General features: G+C 47.7%; 1 protein-coding gene across 2 annotated transcripts; it reads left to right on the top strand.

Moving 5' to 3' along the window:
* The first annotated feature begins 32 nt into the window (after positions 1-32).
* Positions 33-18,808, top strand: CD83 (CD83 molecule). 2 transcript variants are annotated; one of them, XM_034985709.1, is made up of 5 exons: positions 33-208; positions 300-415; positions 13,729-13,939; positions 16,292-16,398; positions 17,646-18,808. In XM_034985709.1, exons 1-5 carry the CDS (start codon positions 172-174, stop codon positions 17,769-17,771), a joined length of 597 nt encoding a protein of 198 aa, XP_034841600.1. In that variant the 5' UTR covers positions 33-171; the 3' UTR covers positions 17,772-18,808. The 2 variants fall into 2 exon arrangements, with proteins under 2 accessions (XP_034841600.1, XP_034841599.1); XM_034985708.1 differs by having other exon boundaries at positions 35-208; positions 17,643-18,808.
* The last annotated feature ends 2,819 nt before the right edge of the window (positions 18,809-21,627 follow it).

Below are 21,627 nucleotides of genomic sequence, written 5' to 3' on the forward strand. Positions count from 1 at the left end.
GGGCCGGGGCGGGGGCGCCCCGCGGGTAGCAGGCGCGGGGGAGGGCTCGCCGCCCCACGCTGCGGCCGCCCGCCGGGGCTTTCCCCTGGGCGGCGCCCGGGGAAGTCCCTGCGCGCGCGGGTATAAGAGCGCGGCGCCGCCGAGCGCGCCCCAGGCCGGCGGACCCCAGTCATGTCGCGCGGCTTCCGGCTCCTGCTCCTGAGCTGCGGTAGGGCCCCAGACGCCTTCCCCGCCGCCGCTCCTGGCGATACCCCTCCTCTTCTCGCTGGCTCATGCCGCTCTCTCTGTCCCTCTTGCAGTCTGCAGCCTGGCGCCCGCGACGCGGGAGGTGAAGGTGGCTTGTTCCGAGGCTGTGGACTTGCCGTGCACCGTCCACGTGGACCCTCAGGGCCCCTACAAAGTCTTCTGGGCCAAGGTAAGCGCGGCGATGCACGCGGGCGCAGGCTCGGCCGGCTCCGCTGGAGGCAGCGGGGGACCACCTCCCTTGGGCAGGCGACCCTGTGTAGCCCCGGCCGGCCTCCAAGTCGCCGATCTTCCCGCACGCCTTCCTTTTCCTCCCACCTCGCCCCTCCTCCCCCATCTAGGTGCCAGGCGATTAGATTAGATTAGATTTTGTTCCCCAAGGACCTAATCCTCTTCCTACCCCTAAAGGTGGCCTGAGATGAACGATCCAAATAAGCCGCTTTGGAAGCGCAGAGACCCTCTTATTTGGATGAATTCTGGAGGCCACCTGTGGTTGTGGCCAGGAGGCCACGAAGAAAGCAGCTAGGGCAGATTTGGGTCTCGGACAGGAGGCCTGTCCCCAGAGTTATGATTTCTGGTGTCTGGGGACTGTGATGCCCAGAATTTGGGGGCAGGGAGGGAAGGAATAGGCACTTGGAGAGGAAGGACTAAGAGATCGTTCGAGATGATTTCGGCTTGTTTCCCAGGTGAGAGTTGTCTGTCAGCCATCCCCTGGCCCCTCGCTGGTCGCTGCTGCTTGGCGCTCCGGCAGGCGGTCCCGAGAGGCCCAGCATGGGGGGCATCTGGGGGCGGGGGCGGCGTCCCAGTAAGAGAAGTGAGTTGCTCTGGGGCGTTTTTTAAAGGATGCCTCTCAACTGGAACCTTTTCAGATGCTAAAACCGCCGTTCTGGCGGCTTTGCCAAGCCAAGCGGTCTCTGGTCTTTCGCTCACCTCCTTTCATGAGGTTACCCACAACAGCACCTCTAGTTTCAGCCAAGTGCATGTGATATCCTAGCCTTACTCTGCAGCATCTGACCTTAGAGGAAATCTCAGAGCGCAGGCTTTTCTTCTGCCCTCCAAAAAAGATGCGTTAAGAACCTGCAGCTGCATCTGGCCATTTAGCAAGGCAGCAGGGGACAGTGTGTGTGTGTGTGTGTGTGTGTGTGTCCTCTCCTGATCAGACTGTCAGTTTCCCGGACCGTGCTGCACCATTGCTTTTGTGTATTCTGCGCAGCACCCAGTGTTTGCCCTGCTAATTGCGAACGTGCCCAGTGAATCCAGGCTGGCACTTGGTGAGTTCCGCGCACTGGCTACATTGTTGCAGCCTTGGAGCATTGTCTTGTGTAGCAAAGTAGGTTCGTGATTATTCCCACTTCATTTCTGCTTTATTCACTGGGATCAGGGAACGGCGCAATTCCAAAATGGTTCTTGTAGTAAAAACAATAGCACCCAAACAAAAATACTGTAAAAACATGATCGTTTGAGTGCTCACTCTATGCCAGCCTCTGAGGTAAATATTTACCTATGTTATCTGTTTTGGTTCTTCCAATGGACTTAAGAGATCAGTCCTGCTACTGCTGTTCCCATTTTACAGATGAGGAAGCTGAGTCTCAGGGAGGGAAGGAATCCCCACTCACTGTTGCACGGCTGGCTGAATGATGGGGGAGGGATTTGAACTAAGTAGTCTGATTCCTCAGACTGAGTGCCCAGAGGCCTAACTTGATGTCTCTGTTTTCTACCTCAGCTACTTAAAGTAAAGAAAATAAAAGTGTCCTTGGTCTGGTCAGGCAGGGACTTAGTTATCCTAAAGAACGGGGGGCAGGCATGAAACCATGATCCCTTCCCAAGACAAATTTAAAAAAGAAAATAATATTAATATTCCCAGGGGAGTAATTAAAAAGTATTCATGAAACAAGTAGATGGGTTTTCAGACTGTAAAGTTCCAACAGTAGTCAGGGTAAATCTTCTTGGACAAGGTCATTTGGAATGATGCAGTAAACCATAGCAATTAACCTTTGGCTTCTCCTTGGATGTCAGCCGATGATGTAACTCTATAATGTATGTGCTTGTTTATTGAGCATGGTTCTTTCGTGATTTACCCTGAAGGTGTCCCAAAACCCTGTTAAAAAAAAAATAAGACGACGGTCTCTTGGCATTTTCTTTTTTTCTGTTGGTTCATGGAATAGGGTCACTGCAAAATCATGCTGTCGTTATTTTTTTTAAAGAGGGAAGTGGTGATCAGGTCCCGGTGGAGAGGGGAGCCTTGTGATGCTGATAAACGATTCAGATCCCTTGAAAACGAAATGCATTGTTCCTTCAAGTGCTTTTTAACAGGTCTCAGCATGTTCTGTAGATATTTATTCTTTCCCAGCCCAGTAATTATACTTTTGTGCTGATTGTGTTTGTACAACAAAAGTGGATAGAGTATTCTGGAAATCAGGTCAGTGGTGAAATACTGAAATACTTGGGTTTTACAGAATATTGAGCAGCTTGTCGTTTTTTCCCCACACCACTTTCTTGTAAAATGTTTCCGGGGACTGAGAAGTGGCTATGAAAGAGGACTTTAAACCTTATGACCACAGCTGGTCTCGCTCCCGTCACCTCCCTCATCATCACTAGTGTGGTTTGTCAGACTCTGCACAGCTGTGGGCTCTGAGCTGGACAAGGGAAGCAGAGTCCCTTGGAGTGGGTTTGTTGTTGTTCTTGTTGTTGTTGTTTTTTGTTTTGTTTTGTTTTTACCATCCACCAGATTGATTCACATTCTCACAGGTCTTCTGCATATCACAATTACGGTTGTAATGACTCACAATTTAAATTTCCATGTACCACTCAGTTCACCCCCACCATAGGGCATCCTGCCACTGTCCAATTGGCAGTGATTACTAGTGATTACCAAAGGACCCATTAAACCATGTGTTTCTTATCATGTGCCTTTTATGGAAAGACCCAAAGCAGAGGGCATCCAATTAGTGTTTGTAATATTAGGGCGGGTAGGGAAGAAGCAGTGTCCATTTTATCTTCTGTTTCAAAGGCACAGTGAGAGGGGGTTGGGGGAGGTTTAATACAGACATGCACAGGGGGTCATAGGAGGAGCCAAGGGTGGGCAGAGATAGCCCAATTCCTGTTAACCCAACTCTTATTTCCCATGGACCAGTGTCATTCTAATTGGGATCCATCAATGGGTCCTCCTCTCATCTTTTCCTGCACATACCTGTTAAGGCACGGTAGGTGGTTGAGAAGAAATAGAAATGTGCATTCACATATCCATTAGAATAGTAGCTAAATTTAGCATTTAAAGTTGTGAATTGATTGTGGTTGTTTAGGGAGGTATTCTGAGAAATTATGCAAGCAGACTTTGGTCCAGCACTCTTCTCCCATTGGCTGCAAGCATCTTGGCATCAGAAGGCATAGCATCATCCCATGTCTGCCAGGAGTAAGCACATCCATTAAAGGGCTACTCCTGGGCGCCTGGATGGCTCCGTCGTTGGGCGTCTGCCTTCGGCTCAGGTCATGATCCCAGGGTCCTGGGATCGAGCCCCGCATCGGGCTCCCTGCTCGGCGTGAAGCCTGCTTCTCCCTCTCCTACTCCCCCTGCTTGTGTTCCCTCTCTCGCGCTCTCTCTGTCAAATAAATAAATAAAATCTTTAAAAAAAAAAAAAAGGGCTACTCCTGTGCTACCTGCTGAGTGTAAGTGGGGTCACAGTCTCTTTTAAAGAAGCTGCACTAGTTTGGAGAGAGAGGATGATACTGGATGGAGTGTGAGCACAGTGGTGTTCGCTACTAATAATAACAAGTGGTTATTTATCAGAGAGATGTACTACCATCTTGTAGCATGCTAGGAGTTCCAAAAGCCTATGTTGATGCATAACGAAAGAGGATATATAGTGTCAACCTAGGATGATATTGTGGGGGTGAGGACAGAGACTCGTCACAAGACAAATGCCCTTTTCAGATTATTTCCAACGGAAGGGAGAAAGGGGAAGTAAGACTGATTTCAGAGGTCAGTCTTGATTTTGGAATAGTGAGAAAAGCCCCCAGCTGTGGCAGATCATGGGCTATCCCCTGGCCCAACAGGGCTGGCAGAGAGGCAGTTAATGGCTTGCATGAAGCAACTTCCAAAGTTCAAGGATAGTCACCACGCAGATCTTGCTTGTTCTTGATTTGTTATGAAGCTGTCTTCCGTGTATATTGCGAATCTCCTCTTCAGTGTAGCTGTATTTTCTGTCTTGACTATCGTGTGTGATGATGCATCACAAAGCAAGAAGCCCTGCGAAAGCAGAATCCTAATTAGTAGGCACTGGAGTTGATGAACGGTCTGGGCAGATGTGATCTGTTCGGCCACAAACGTTGATGGACCCATGAAGGAGCCAGCGTATGCCGCTCACTAGACTTCCTTGATTCTAGAATTTTATCTGCTGTAAGATAGATTTAAGAGCATATATTTAGGAGAGAAAGGAAACATTTCCTGTATTAACCATTGAAATGTGAAAACAATGTGTGTGTATGTTAACATCAAAGGAGAGTCCTATGCTACTTGACCTGGTGGAATCACTTTTATGGGCTTTGCCTTAGGTCAAACCATGAAGGACATAAAGTTGGTTTTCAGAGGTCTCTTGTATTTACACTTTCATTAGTCAATATTTCTGAAGTCCCAAATGTGTTCCAAGTCCTGGGCCTCGTGCTTGCCATCTTAAAATCAGCAGGGAATTTTGCCGGAGGACCATCTTGAGCAAAGGTGTGACAAAGGAATCCACAAGCATTTTGGGGAACCACTGGGGTGACCAGTGATCTGGAAGGGAGAATTATATAGGAGAGGGCGGGGAGATGTTACAGAGAAGGCTGGAAACAGGTTGTGAGGAACCTTGAATGCCCAACTATAATGGCTTGAACTCCTTTTGGCAGCAAGGAGTCATTGAAAGTTTTTAAGCAAAGAGGATGACCTAATGACACGTATTTGTAAAGAAGAGCATATTTCTTGTGGTGAAAGACCCACTCTGATTCATCCTGGAAGATGAGTCCCAGAGGGGGGCCTTGTTCTTTCACTACAGCAAAATCCAATCAGGTCAACTGAGCCAAGACCTCAGCACATTTCTGAGATTCACCTTCCCTTCTTTCTTGGCCACCCGTCGTGTCCCATGGTTCTACAAACGAGTGGGCAACACAGCACGTGGCTGCCTCAGAGGGGCTCTAGAAGTCTCAGCCAGCTGAGAACGGGCCAGCACTGAGATTTTGGGGACAGTGACAAGTCAGAACAAAGTTGCTACAGTCTTGCAGGGTGCAAGAGTGTAGGGAGGAAGAAGACAGCTGGGGGTTAAACAGAAAGAAATCAAACACTTGTTTTTCGTGAATAAAAGGGGAAACCTAGGTCATGTGAGAAACAACATTATCTTAGTTCTGTATTTGGTTATACCACTACACCAAGAAGAGGAAGTTAGGAGAAGGTCTCAGTGATGTAAGGGAAGGTCTAGCGTAGAGCAGGGCTAAAAAGAGATGCATTACCTAAAAAAGGGTTTCTTCATCTAAAATTGTTTGCATAAGCTTTTCCTGGTGACTCCAGTGATGATCCCAAATTTTCTACCAAAAGCCCTAGCTCAAAGCTAGACCCATGTACTTCCCTAAGATTTAAAGAACACCCATAAACCGACTTTGGATTTTTGGTTTTGCACTGAGGTGTAGCTGATTAAAATTCCTGTGTGGGTCATGTAGTATTTGTTCAGACTAGGGGGCCCAAGGCTTATTTCTATCACCTGGTGTTTTGTGGAACACCAACTATTGGTCTACTGCATGTTATTGTCCCAAATCTCTAAGAGATGATAGATTCCAGAAGAGGGGGTAGTTGGTTAGGATTATAGGTCCAGGTGGGGAAAACTCAGGAGAAAACAGGATGCCAGTTGCCATAAGCAATTCATAATCACCTTGGACCAGACACTCTGGGTCAGTTCTGGAGCATAAAAGTTCTAAATCAGATTAGGCCTGGATGTCTCATTCCCTGAGGAGAGGGGAGCATGTGAGCCCAGGGGACAAGTAGGGCTGGTCTACAGGCTGTACCATGTGGAGAGAGCTCCCTCCATGCCACATTAATTTATGGGGCGGTTCGAGGTGTCCCTATCAGTGAGGACCCTTTCGGTTGCGAAGCGTTGTAATCCAGTCAAAACTCGCTTAAAGTAAAGGGAATATATTGGTTTATATAGTTGAAAGGGCAGAAACTTTAAAATTATTTCACACTTCAATTATACCTGGTGTTGTGGGTAGAATTATGTCCCACAGAAATATTATCCCTGGTATCGGCAAATGTGACCTTATATGGAAATGGGGTCTTTGCAGAAGTCATCAATTTAAAGTGAGATCATACTGAGTTAGGGTTGGTCCTAATCCAATGGCCAATGTCCTTATAAGAAAACAGATACAGACATAGACACACAGGGAGAGCACCATATGAAGCTGGAGGCAGAGACTGGAGGGATGTGTCTCCAAGCCAAGGAATGACAAGGATGGCTGGCAAACACCAGAAGCTTCTGGAATGAGGCATGAAACAGATTTTTCCCTAGAGCCTTCAGAGAGAGAGCATGGCCCTGTCAGCCCCTTACGGGCTTTTGGCCTCCAGAACTGTGAGAAAATATATTTCTTTTTAAGATTTTATTTATTTATTTGACAGAGAGAGACACAGAGAGAGAGAGGGAATGCAAGCAGGGGGAGTGGGAGAAGGAGAAGCAGGCTTCCTGCTGAGCAGGGAGCCCGATGCGGGGCTCGATCCCAGGATCCTGGGATCATGACCCGAGCCGAAGGCAGACGCTTAACGACTGAGCCACCCAGGCGCCCCTTTATTATTTTTTATTTTATTTTAAAAATTTTAATTCCAGTATAGCTATAATACAGTGTCATATTAGTTTCCGGTGTACAACATAACAATTCAACAGTTCTGTACATTACTCAGTGTTGATTGTGATTAGTGCGCTCTTCATCCCCTTCACCTATTTCCCCCGTCCCCCCACCCACCTTTCCTCTGGTAACCAGCAGTTTGTTCTCTGGAGTTGAGTCTGTTTTTTGTTTGTCTCTTTTTTTTCTTTGTTCATTCGTTTCTTAAAAGACGAATATGGGGGCGCCTGGGTGGCTCAGTTGGTTAAGCGACTGCCTTCGGCTCAGGTCATGATCCTGGAGTCTCTGGATCGAGTCCCGCATCAGGCTCTCTGCTCGGCAGGGAGTCTGCTTCGTCCTCTGACCCTATCCCCTCTCATGTGTTCTCTCTCTCTCAAATAAATAAATAAAATCTTAAAAAAAAAAAAAAGACGAATATGGTATTTGTCTTTCTCTGACTTATTTCACTTAGCGTAATACCCTCTAGATTTATCTGTGTTGTTGCACATGGCAAAATCTCATTCTTTTTTGTGGCTGATAATATTCCATTGTGTGTATGTATATGTATGTGTATATGTACACACACACCACGTCTGCTTTTTTCGTTCATCTATCGATGGCCATTTGGGCTGCTTCCATAGTTTGGCTATTGTAAATAATGCTGCAGTAAACATAAGGATGCATACATCTCTTCAAATTAGCCTTTTCCTCTTCTTTGGGTAAATACCCAGTAGTGGAATTACTGGATCATAGGGTAGTTCTGTTTTTAATTTCTCGAGGCACCTCCATACTGTTTTCCACAGTGGCTGCCCCAGTTTGCATTCCCCCCAACCGTGCACGAGGGTTCTGAGAAAATACATTTGTGTTATTTTAAGTCGCTCAGTTTGTGGCGCTTTGTTATGGCTGAGTAGGAAACAAATAGAGCTGGATTTAGAGGTTCATGAATATCCCCAGGGCTTGGTGACTTTGTCCCTCAGCTCTTCCTTTCTTCATATTGGTTTTATCATCAGCCTCCATCTGCATGGCAGGGAGACTGTGGCTGATAACTGCAGTCTTGTGGAGCCTCTCAGGATCACGTGCAAAGGAAAAGATTGTGCTTCTCTTCTAATCTGTCGACAAATGTCTGCTTATATTTAAGTGGCTTTGATTGGGTCATGTGGCCATCAGAGCGGTCTCTCTGGTCAGATGTCAGGCCTGAGTTACGTGTGTCTCCTCCAGAACCAGGTGTAGTGACCTCTGAAGGACGTGAATCAGCGCTCATAAGACTGCCCCTTCCAGGTCCCACGGGACCCACGAGATGCGAATGGAAGGAGGACGCGTGGCGTGAACAACGAATGGGCAAATCCCAGTTCCAGCGGGTTTTGCCACATTTATTATCATGATGCTTTAGAAAATTCAGAATGTTGTGGATATTTTGGACACATTGTGGGTTGAAAATAATTTCTCTTTAGAGCAGAGGTTGGGACTTCTAGAACAACTTTGCCAGGGAGGAAACGGGAAGTTATCAGCAGTAAAGAATAACCGAGAGCGTGGATAGAGTGGCAAGTTATCAGATATAATAACAGCTGCTATGACCAACATTCCCTGTACTTTCATGTATTTTCTCTTTTGATACCTAAAATAGCTCCGAGTGGCAGGTAAGAGAGTCACAGGTGGGGAAATGAGACTCAGGGATGGGGTGCTTTACCAAAGACGACCCAGCTCATTGACCGTGAATCTGGACTTTGGGCCTTCGATGCCAAAGCCAGTGCCCTTGTAACTCCCACATTTTCTCTAAAATTTACTTGTTCCCTCAGCAAATGCCTTTGGAATAATTCCAGTGTGCCGGGAACTATTTAGAATGGGATGGGAAATATGTGGGCTGGGAAAATGAGAGAGAAGTGTAACACGTTTAGGGCTCTCTGTGTGATGGACAGACGCTGTGGCCTGTGATACACGCCCATCATCACGGTGTCTTCACACCACCCTCGTGAGATACAACTCCCCCCGTGTCCGCAGAGCAGATGGGAGCTGCAGGGTCAGTTGGCTGAGAGTAGAACTAGCCGTCGTAGGGCTGGGCTTCGCTTCCAGGTCTGTTTGACTCCAAAGCCTGCGCTCTTAATTACGTTGCCTCTGCCAGACTCATAACTCTCTTAGAAGCCATAAATTCAGCTCTGTCTGGTAGACCCAGTAAATTTCGAAGTGGAAAATCATTTTTCCAATAAAACTACACGTAGAAAAAAACGATGTTAATGCGCATACATTCTACCCTCATTATGACATCAACCTCCGAGCCAAACTATTTTGCACGTTATAAAGAGCTGTTTTTATGATGAATGAGGATTATATTGGCACTTTAATTGAGTTAGAAACCAAGGTACATGAAAGTTAGTGCATGAGAAATGCAATAAAGAAAAGCTGTTCAATGTGATTGGAATATATCAGATTACTTTCATACCACCTTTAAATACATAAAGTCCATACCTTTAAATACGTTTAATCAAATTGTTGGATTAAATATTTAAATGCATATTTCACACACATTTTGCTCCTCAAAAAAATCTCTTCCTTTTCTTTTAGTTTTCTATCACATTCTTAACAGATCTCCTGTATGATAAATTTGAATTCCAGGTTTGTGATCACAATTCTGTCTTTGCAACAGGCATGGAACTATTGCTCTTTTATATTCAAATATGGTAATCTAGAAGGTGAGCATATACTTGGATAAAATTATTTAAACTGAAAAAAAAAAAACTTCCAGCAATAACAGGGTTTTTGATTGAAATATCGGTTCAATTTAAAACATATTAATTCTTTATTTAATTTCTTTTATTCTAGTTCAGATTTATCCATTACTAAAATAAACACTTAATTCACCTGCCCTTAAAATTCATACTTGTATTTGCTTGCTTTAGCATTCAGCAAATTAAAGAGTTTATTTAATTTGGGGCTTGTGGTTTCCTTAAGGTCAAATCTCCATTTTAGAGAAAGAATATCTTACTTAAATTATTTAGTCACATCGAGGGCCTTGAGACAAATCAAATGTCCCACGGCTTTCTGAAAATGAGATGTCCTGTATTTTACCCTTCTCTAATCCAATCAAAAATACAGAATTGTCAACGTAAGAGTTAGTGCATGGAGCGTGGATTTTTAAAACATAATTGGGATGAGTGTTTTGAGGAGTTAATTTGCCCAAATCTTGTTGTGGTTTAGCGCACTACAATATTAGCTTTGTAAAGTACGCATTAAATAGTCCCCATCAATTATGCTTGGCTGTGAATGAATCCGAGGGTTCCTTTTGTTATAAATTACTATTTCCTAAAATGCTTTTGCAGAGAGGCAATGAAACACTTTCAGATTTGGAATGTTTAAAGAGCTGTTCTTTGCCAGTGGTTGATTTTGAGCCAGCTCAACTGTTTATAAGAACTCATAAAACAAAGCAAAGTTGAGGATGGCCCATTTGCTGGTTGCTTCTTTTCCCTCTTTCTGAAATTCTCCTTTGGTTCTTAACGGTGCTGCTTTTCGCCACAGTGGACTCAGCTGATAGCTGCTTGGCCACAGAACTGAAGTTGATGATTTGAACTTTTGCATAAAGAGTCTCTTGGTGCTGCTGGTACCTGCTTGTATTTTGAGCATATGCAACGTTAACATAAAATCGACAACGATTTTTGCAGCTGTAGGCAAATCCCAGACTCCCCAGATGGAGTCACATGAGAAGATCTATCTTGAAATGGCATAAAGAAGGAGGAATAGGCATTGTGTGTACCTACAGCTTGAAGCTAGAGGGAGTGTTCTGAAATATTTCCAAGTGCATTGTGTGAATTCACAGAAGATTTTGCTGTGGTTGGTCATCAGGCAAAGACCGCTGCTCGTGACTTGGGCAAGGGTTCCCACGTTCAGCCCGTAGTTTGCTCAGTTTTCTGGGCCTTTCAGGAAGACCCAGGAAGAGGCCATTGGAAGCTGGTCCCATGAGAACTGAGATATTTTGCCATGATCCCACGGATGGCTGTGATGGGTCAGTAAATCAAAATTCTGCAGGTTGGGGCGTCTGGGTGGCTCAGTCGTTAAGCGTCTGCCTTCGGCACAGGTCATGATCCCAGGGTCCTGGGATCGAGCCCCGCATCGGGCTCCCTGCTCGGCGGGAAGCCTGCTTCTCCCTCTCCCACTCCCCCTGCTTGTGTTCCCTCTCTCGCTGTGTCTCTATCAAATAAATAAATAAAATCTTTGAAAAAAAAAATTCTGCAGGTTGCTTTGGGGTTCTTTGTTTTGCCTTTTGAAGCTAACTAGAGGCCTACTGGAGGTTTTGCCATGGGCCCGTGGAAATTTGACCATCGAATAAATGCCTTCGCTGTTGATACTGCTGATTTTTAAAGTGAATTCTTTTCTGTGGTGGGGCGGAAGGCATTCGCCAGCCTATTCTCATCACCTGCACACACTCACTCCAGCCGGTTTGCCAGCGGCAGGAAAATAGGGCCACCTTTCTGTAAATAAGCGCAATAGGTTCTGTTTCCACCCTCTCCAGAGGGCTCCGCGGTTTGGATCTTGACTTTCAGATGGATCTTTCTGAGTTGAGGGGAGGGGTCACTGGCTGGGACCAGCGGCCCCCAGGGAGAAAACCGGAGATGGATACTCTCAAAATGATTGTTGCAACCAAGTTTCTGTCCTTTCAGATGCAGGATTTCTAGCAAGACAGGGTCTGGTGAAATCTATTAGAAATAAATCCGAGTTGACGCATTTGGATGTTAATTCAGAGAAGAAAGGCAGGATGAGACAGGGAGGCAGCAAACACTGGGCTGTGTTCCTTCAAACTGGCCTCGTGGAGGTGTGAGGGCGGCTCTCGGGACAGACGGACCCTGGAGGGTCCTGGGCACCTGCCCCTCAAAAGCTCTGGTAGGAAGGAGCCCCTCAGCCAGGCGTGGAGAAGGGGGCAGGGCGTGAGCACGCGATGAGACTGCAGTTCGTGGTTTAATTAGGCTTGAAAAGGGGAAAACTGGGCTAAATTAGATGTATTCTAGAATCAGTTGCATGGCTTGAGTCCCCCCTAAGTTTCCTTGGGCACTCCTTGGTTTTTTTTTTTTTTTTTTTTTTGCTTTATTTTTGAACATCTGAAGGCCGCAGTCTGTAGATCCTTGATTATTTAGGAAGGAACCTTTCAACACAAGAAGAGCCGTCAAGAAATGGGGTTTACTTTCATAGAGTCTGCCTGAGAAAAGCCCTTCGTCTCAGCCCCGGGTGCCGGCAGTGAACGGAGCGGGGTTTCTTGCGGGAGCCGTAAATCTGCCACCAGATGTCTCTGCAGCCCGCTCCGCAGAATGCTAACGAGCACCGGGGTGGGGGAGGCCGGAGCCCTGGCTTTCTGGGGACCTCCCGGTGCATTCCCTCACGTTGTAAATGAAGCAGAAGCCGCCGAGTGTGTGGGGTGTGTGCGTGTTCTTCCCTGAGCTGCCTGGGGCTCCCTGGGCGCCCCCCCCCCCCCTGATTCCTTGGTTCCTGATTTCCCCGCCGACTCCCCCTGGCCGGCTGCCAGCCCCGATGAAACACAGGGAAAGGGGGGGTGAAGGCAGGGCGGTGACCGCTGCTGACCGCTCCGTCCTTCCCGGAGGTGGCTCGTTGGTGCTGTCCCAACGCTAGGGACAGGTAGGGAATGCCACTGAGGCCCAGGTTCCCTGCTGGTCCCCGGCCACAGGGCCAAGGGCGAGGGCTGCCCCCGCGAGCCCTGAGAACAGTGACTTGCCTTCCCGTTTGTGTCACTCGGTTTTGGAAGCTTGAAAACATCTCAGTGGAGGACCGGCGGGCAAGCTCGTTAGGCAAACTAAACATCTATCTGGGGGAATAATGGGACGGTTGCCCAATCTTTGGAGTACTAGATGATGCAAAGAGCCCACCAATTTGACCAAAAAGACCGTTGAGGGAGAGCGACCCAGCCAGCTGCGCGGGGCTGGATTTGGCGTCTCCCGCCTTCAGGCTGCTCTGTGCGGGTACAAAGACTGAAGCTGTCAGTGTCCTTCCATGTGCGTCTTGGCATGAGCAGCCCATGATCTGACACACACGGTGTGCCCACAGCCTTCCTGCCCCGCTGGGGAGTCAGCCCGGTCCAGCCTGCGGCGTCACGCGTGGCCCCACGCCTACCGCGGGTTTGGAAGGACGCGGTGCCCATTTCTAGGAGGCACGGCTCGTGCAGCTCCGTGCTTTTCGCTGAGTCGTCGGGCCGTAGTCTCCAGTTTAGGAACAGTTCCAGATAAAGGGCCGAGATACTAAGGATCATTCAGTGGCTGAGTTGGTATCTGAAGAAAACAAGAGAACGTTTAATACAGAACAATCGGCCACAAAATATGACTCAGTGTGATTCATGCACTTCATCTCGTCACCCTCGTCCACATGTCGTTCTTGCTCGTGGCAACACTCTGTCCTCTGTGGAGGCTGGAAGCTGGGCTACACAGAATCATAAAATGCAGGCCTGATCTTATTCCAGAAAAGATAGAGCCTGAAAGAATTTTCATAGGTTTTCTCCTCCTCCTCTGAAGGTCACACATGCATAATATTTGTCTTAAAAAAACTAGCCAAGGATGGATGTTATGAAAACAAGAGGCAGAACCTGGATGGTGGGGGGGGGAGGCGGGCGTGTTTGCAGGCTCTGTCACGGCGTGATGCAGTGTGATTCTTTTTCAACAGCTGATGGAGGGTGGCAAGGAGTGGGCTGAGGTGCCCCAGGAGGGTCTCCAGTACCACTGGCAGAAGGAAGGCTCCTTGGAGGCCCCCGGTGAGGGGCTGTACTTGAAGATCCAAAACACTAGTCGCTGCCACACGGGGACATACAGGTGCACTGTGGAGGAGCTGGACGGGCAAAGAAACCAAAGCGGCACTGTGACCTTGAAAGTGACAGGTGAGGTGACCTGCTGCACCTGTTTCCTCCTTGCAAAATGCGTGTGCACTTGCACTAGGCCCTAAACCCCTCTCAACTGGAGTCTAACTGGGAGCTTTGGATTGCATCCATGCCTGAAAGCTAAATTCTCCTACAAGAATGTCAGAACTTTTTCTGCTCCTTCCTTCCTTCCTTCCTCCCTTCTTTCCTCCCTTCCTCCCTTCCTCCCTCCCTCCCTCGCTTCCTTCTCTTCTTCTCTCCTTCCCCCTGCCTTCCTTTTTTCCTTCCTTCTTAATAAAGACAGATCTACCCTAGTCAGATAAATGCCAAATGTAGCCAAACCACTAATCAGGGTGTTGTTTATTCATACGAGAGTCCTTTGAAGCAAATAGGAAGTATCCAAGACTAATTTTTGGAGAAAGGGTATAGTCCTGAATACATCAGGCTACTATAGGGCCTTTCTAACCTGGGCCTTTCTAACCTGACCTAAGGGGGCTGCGTCATGTTGCCACCTTTTTACCACGAGAACAGCATCTCCATCCCATTTTGGTGGTGACTTTGCCCAACACCTCAACTAGGGCCGAAGAAAAAGGACACAGCGAGAAAATAATGTTCCAGTGACAGAACACACGTTTTTGCTCTATGCAGTAATACCAAGAATTGAGCTCCAGGACGAGGATTATCTCTTTGGATTTCTTTCCCATACTTTTTCTTTATGGAGCTTAAAATACACCTTGCATTTGACTTTTGCCTAGCGCTTATTAGTGGTGGGGGCTTGAAATGACAAACTGTTGTTGTCATAGAGTTTCCTGATTTTTGTACCATAACGACTTTTTCCTTTTATTGGGAATCTAAAAGGAATCTGACTTAAGAGAATATTCCTTTTTTCACAAGAACAGGATCACTGTGCTGGGCTCAGTGTTTGGATTTGGTTCACTGTTACACACACACCCCCCTTATGCCCTTCTCAATCTCGAGCCCCTTAGGCTGCTTTGTTGGTCTTCATGCACTTGCTACATCCAACACGGCACGCTCTCTGCTGGTGTCCGTGGTAGCCAGCACACGGTCGGCTGCGTGTGAATATTCACGCTCACACGAGTGATGGAGGGAGAGCGGAGAGAGGAGGCGTGTTGTGTGGGGAGCGGAGCCGCGAGAAACCGAGAACAGCTGCTTTCCTCTCCTCTCCTCTCCTCTCCCGACCACGTTGCCTGCAAGTTAGTTGGTTAGACTCCAGAGTCTCTGGGATCGGGTTCAGCTCAGAGCAATGCTGCTCATTAGCGTGTGACCTTGAGCAAATCGCAGTCCTCGCATCTCTAAAACGGAAGCGACTGCATCTCCAACATGTGCTTATGGTGACGGTTGAGGGGGATATCGCACTAAAATGCTTAGCCCCATGCCTGGGATACACTGAGTGCGGGATAAAGGTTAGGAACCGTTAGGAAAATGGCTCTCCACCTTTCTTTTCTCGAGTCACAGACCCTGGAGGGAACACATCCCTGCCAATACTCAGGAGATGCTGAATCCAGCCTCAGGGGTTGCCAGCAATCTCCAGGCCCATCCCGGCCCCAGGGGAGGACCTCCCCAGTCATCTGCACTCCACCTGCCCCTGCCTGGGCCTTCTAGCAGATTCAGCACATGTTGGATGTCACGTCTGAGTGAGGAGAAGCCGCGCTTGCTCTGTCTGCTCCTGGGCTGTTGGGCTCCTTCTGCCTTTGTGTCCCCAAATGCTGCAGCCACAGCCTTTGGTGGTCCCCTGGGAGCCCCTTTGCCCACCTTTGCGGCGGGCCTTGGCGGAGGAGCTTTCAGGATTCTATAGAGACGTGCTGACTTCTTCACTCGTAGCCCGGCAGCTCGCCCGCCTCGTTCCTTCATCCCCCGGCCTCCTGCGGGTAGAGCACCTAGTATTCTCCACGGGACAGATTCACAAATGGTGCGTCACCCAGTGTGAAGGCATCATAGAAGCCAGGAAAGGCCGGGCCTCTGAAATGGAGGCAGGTGGGCCACGGGGTCAGTCTGGCCTCGGACTCCCGGCTCTGCCCCCGGCCTCACTCCCTCCGCCTCTCCGCGCCCCGAGCCCTTCACCTGTAAGATGGGGGTACTCACACCTGCTCCAGTGATCAAGTGAGATCCGTAGGCCAGGCCGGCTGCACACGGCCAGGCACAGGTGCGAGTGAGCGCCAGCTGCCACGGTCACCGCTGTTGCCGCCGTCCCTCGCGCTCGTGTTCCCGATGGCCCAGACGGGAACTTAGGAGTGGGAGACAAGCAGGACGCGAAAAAAGCCGGCGCAAAGCATTCTTAGCTTCTTATCATGGTCGCAAAGTCCTGTTAAACGGCCTCACATGTTCCTCATGTTTTGTTTTGTTTTTCTTAAGGATGCCCTAAGGAACGCAAAGAAGAGACTTTTCAGAAATACCGAGCTGAGATTGTACTGCTGTTGGCGCTGGTTGTCTTCTACTTAACACTCATTATTTTCACTTGTGTAAGTATCTTTTTAAAAACACCGATTATGATGAAAAGATCACCTGGGGCACCAATCCGAATATATTTTGTAGACAGCGTGAATCGTTTAATGGTGGCGAGAGATGTCCTTCCCTGAACCTTGCACTTGCCAAGGCGCCCTCACTGTGAGCTCATTGCGGGAAGCGCCGGGCTTGTTTTCAGTCTGCTTGCTCTGCGCAGAGCACTGCGAAGAGAAAACAAAGTAAGGTGTGCGAGGGAGGTTTGAGGAGGCCCGGGTGGGGCCGGTGGTGGAGAGTGCAGCACCCACCTTCCACCATCCTGGGGCAAAGGCACCACTCTTGCCGTAGGCTTGTGAGCCCGTGTAGCCACGGTGGTAGACCAGCCTCCTTCTCTTGACCTTGAACTGTTTCCCCCTGGTGGGGTTCTCGCCTCTTACATTTTCGGAACTTCCACCCACTCCTTGAGAATTAACCCCGAGAAGTCAGGATAGTGGGGCGTATACAGGGAGTGTCCTGGGGTGCTTAAGTGTCCTTGACATGCCCTTGAACTGTTGGTAGCAGGCTCTCCAGCTTCAAGACCCTGAGCCTCTTTCCGCATGGCCACACGCCTGGATTGACCAAAGTTGTAGGGGAGCAAGGCCAGCTCTGGGCCTGACGCACTAGGAAGCGGTCTGTCCCATGTGTCCCAGTAGCATCAGGAAGGACAGCCTACTTAGGGCACAGGACAGAGCTCACCCAAGAGCTGTCCCAGGGCCAGTTCTTGTCACTTACCGGCCCCCTCTACTTACATCCTTGCCTCTCTGGCCGTGGACTCATCGCTTGGGTGCTAGTTTGGATGTCAGCCAGTCCAGTAAGCACCTACCGTACAGGCATTAAGCTAGGCACTGATAGGGGACATAAAAAGGTTATAGGACATAGCTCCTGCCTTCAAGGAGCTTATGATTTGGTCATTAGAGTTCTCTGCACACAAGATAATTAGAATTACTGGAGAGCAATATTAAAGTTGAGTGACTTTAGTTTCTTGTTGGCAAATGCCTGTCTCTATGGGCATTGATTTTCCTTGCAGGTAACTAACAGCAGGGGCTTGCAGTGGCCCCAGCCTGTAGTCAGGGCATCCCGTGGTCAGTTTGGAGCGGCCAGTGAAATAGTAGGAGCCCACTTGTAGACTGAGTGAGGCTGCCAGAATGAGCTGGCCAGCCAGCTCTTAGGGAACAATGCATTTTCCCGATTACTCATTTCTCGACTTGCCTCTTTTACTTTTCAGAAGTTTGCACACCAACAGAATATTTTTCCAGATTTTTCTAAGCCTGTCATGGAACGAGCTTTTCTCCCAGTCACTTCCCCACAGAAACATCTGGAGCCAGTGACTCTTCACAAGACAGAACTGGTATGAGCAGGATTTCTGCAGGTTGTTTTTCCAAAAGTCAAAGAAGGCTGAGTGGTACGCCTGGACGTCCCCCAGGACAAGAGAAGAATGAGCGCCACACTGAAGAAGGCATCCTGCCTGTGAAGTCCTTCTGAAACCCCTGACAGCGGGGCCCAGCCCACTTTTTGTGAGCAGGACTTCGGAAGCCATTACGTGACCACGTAGCATGGGGCCACCTGCAGGAAGTCCCTAGCACTGCTGCTTCACAGCTACCTTTCTTAGCATTTTCCTCAGCTATCTGGTCAACCTCTTGGAAATCTTTTCAGTCATATACAAGCTATGGTGAGACGCAATTGGAAGAGGGTCTTGGGAAATACAGATGCCCGGAGCTGGCCCTGTGATGGACTCTTGAGGACCACTGTCCTCTGCACATCTGGGAAACATCTCTTTGAATTTGCTTGTGTTTTCTTGTACTAGCCCAGATGGTTTATGTCTGGGAGAAATCGACAGGCCAAACTGTGAGACAGTGGGGAATATTTAGCAGATAATTTCCCGGTGTGAAGGCTCTGCTCTTACTAAGGAGTATTGTGTGTACATAGAAATAACAAGCTGATGAACTGTTCCCCAATGGGGCTTTTTCATCTGTGAAAGACACCCATAAAGAAGCAATAAAGAAGAGTGCCACATTTATTTTTATATCCACAGATACCTGTCAAAGAAGGATTTGTCTTTTGTTCTCCTTTTGAAATCTACATCTATGGTTAGGTGTCAGGGCTGATGGACAAGTGACCTCAGTAGGGAGTGTGAGTGAGAGGTCAGAGAGGTCAGAGAGCATGACCACAGGACAGCCAGCTAGGTGATGATCTGTTGGAGATGCTGGACCAATCATGCAATCCGGGTTCTAGCCCCGGTTGTCCCACTACCTGACTGTATGATCTTGAACAGGGTCCTCATGATTTCTACTTTCTCAGTTGTAAACCGAAAGGTTGTTGTCTGAGTTGATTGCAATAATGTATGTGAAAATGCTTTGGAAAAGCATAAAGCACTATAAAAATTTGAAGCTCTGTTGGGTCATTATCCTTGTTATTACAGTGGTGTTCTAGGCATGAGAGAATGCCTTTCATTTTTCATGTTTTCCATCACTCCAAACAAAGAAGACCACAAATAAGCCTTTTCCATAGTCTTCTGCGAGTTCTTTTGGGGAAGTGAGGAGGTCAGGTCAGTGACACAGCAGCCGAAAGTATTCCAAGATAGGGACACACAGGAACCGCTGGGCCGTGGGGAGGAAGGAGTCCAGAAAATGTTACATTGACATTTTGACAGTTGTTGCGTTTCTCTTATCAAACTTGGCCCTTTCCCAGCTTGCTTTCCAAAGAGATTTTATCCCATTAGTAGTGTGTGCATTGCCCACACTGATGTGAGGGAGTCAGAGGGAAGCCAAGGTAATGCAGTGTTCTTGCTTTTTTGTCATACCCTTCGTGTCATGAAGTGACTGCATGTGAATAGGGAGTGTTTCTCTTTTTTAGATTTAAAACTACTCCTAAAACTTTGGGATCAGTGCTAGGATGTCTGTAAACTAGTTTGAGAACCAGAACCCAAGATGAAATTCTGGAGGTGTAACATTGGCTGAGCCCTTCCTCCGAGAGAGAGGGCATTTATGGCTGGCAGACCTCTATGAAACAGCACCCCCTTGTGCCCAAGGATGCCCTGAATCCGTCCTCGAGTTGCCTTGCCACGAGGATGTCCATGACCAGCTGGACCACATGCGTGACTGCTGGTAAGGGGTAAGGGATGGAAAGAAGGAGGGTCTTGACTTCAGAAGGATGTGGACAGTCAGGGTCTCTGCAGCTGGGATTCCTAGAATTTCGCTCAAGATTTGCAGATAGGGCCATTACCCTCAAAATGATAAGAACAGTCTAATACAAGTGGCTGTAATTGTTGTAAAAGTATCATAGGTGACTCCTCTTTGGAAAATGGCTCTTTATAAAGATGAATGCTCATAAAATGTCTGTAAAAGCTGTAGATTCCCTTTCAGTGGCATCCACTCCATTCTCAGATGCTTTCCTAGAAGCGCTGGGGAGCCCATTGGCATGGTAATCACAAGCTCTCTACTCAGCCGGGTTTGAAGCCCAGCCTCAACACTTAACAAGTTGTACTTGTAAAACTCGGGGTCGTGGACTGCCTTGTCTGAGCCTCAGTTGGCAGATCTTTAGAATAAGAATAAGAACAGCATCTGCCTAAGAAGTTTGTTGTGAGGATTAAATGAGGTAATAGGTCTAAGAGCTGAGCCCAGGGTCTGGCAAATAGTAAGCCTTAGAGTAATATCAGAGCAAGAGAGAACAAAAAGCAGAGAAGGTGACCATGAACCTTTGACAGACAAAGTGGTTTTGTCAAAAGCAAGGAATTGACTTGGTGTAGGAGTCGTGTTGCTTTCAGAGGATGAATACACAGTGAAACCAAAAGCTTCGTGGCCGTTGGGATTGCAGTTCAGGAAAGACCAGGGACGGGGCCGCCCCCATTAGCTTGAACTGACTCGAGCGAAAAACATGATGGAGATTTGAAATCAGACTCAACATTTTGCACCTAGTGTTTGGAATGAGAAAAGATGTACGTGTGTGTGTGTGTGTGTGTGAAAGAGAGCAGGGTAAGGTGGGTAGGGCAGAATTTATCAAGGAGAGTGAACTGCCTTGATTGAGGAAGGTAGATGATCATGAACCATATTTGTTCTTCGTCTCCACTGCCAGGGAAAGCTTTATTCTCAGGACCCTCCTTGGTCTCCGGAGTTAGATCTAAGGTTCAAATAATTTCACCTTGGGATGTCCCAAGACACCAGTACAAACATGAGTATCAGCGCCACATCTTTCCAAAAGAAGGCCTGTGGTTTTTGTTTTCATAAAAATTCATAGCAGGTTTCATCACAGGAAACACTGAGCTGCACTCACAGAACCCAACAGAGCCCGATTATCTGCCGGGGTTGCAGGAGAAGGGATCCAGCCACAGCCTGTGGACATAGAGTATGTGAGGCTCATGTGTTCGACCCCATAGCTCAGGGACAGTGAGAGTCTCAGAATAATGCTGTCTGGTTCTCCCGCCCTTCCCTCATTGGCAACTTTATTTGGCTGGATTAACTGGATCATTGTCTGTACTCCATCTTTTCTATGTTAAAAACAGCCAAAGGCCTAAAAATCCTAGGATAGGAGCTGTTTGCTTAATTCAACAGCAATTAGCCCTCATAGTTTTGCAGCTGATTGTGTGCAGAGCCAGATTTGATTGAATTGGTTGTTAAGATACAATCAATCAGTTCTTCGGTCGGATTCTATTATTGCTATTTATTATCCTCTTAAGACGAAGTGTGTTTATTTTGTAATTTTCATTTTTAAATTGCATTTGAAGTTCAAATTCTACTACCCGTAGGATTCTACCACCTGGAGTGTCTTGAGTGTATGTACGTGTTGAATGGGTAAAGTTAAACATTAAGTGTATTTGCTGAGCATTTACTCTGGACAAAGTACTATTGTAGGCATTCTCTGAAATACTCAGAAAAAGCAAGAACACCCTTCCTTTCAAGGACTTAAAATCTAGTGGAGGGAGAAATGAGCCTTAAGCTGTAAGCACAGCGACCTGTTAACATGAGGCAAGTAAACAAAGAAGAGTGGGAACACAAAGGACTGTAGGAGGGTCCAACTTCATGTGGGAGCTCCTTAGCAGGCTTTAAAGAACTGATTCCATTTGAACTCAGACTTGAAAGATAAGCAGGATTTTGAATGGTAATAATGGGTGAGGAGAAGGGCGGTAGGAATGGCAAAGACACGATTTCTAAGCAAGAGGTAGAGCACACTCTTGAACAGGGAATTGCATGAGAGTTCTGTAGGCAGAGGGCACC

The sequence above is a fragment of the Mirounga leonina genome, unplaced genomic scaffold, assembly GCF_011800145.1.
Source record: "Mirounga leonina isolate KUSES-001 unplaced genomic scaffold, KU_Mleo_1.0 Mir_366, whole genome shotgun sequence".
NCBI classification, from domain to species: domain Eukaryota; kingdom Metazoa; phylum Chordata; class Mammalia; order Carnivora; family Phocidae; genus Mirounga; species Mirounga leonina.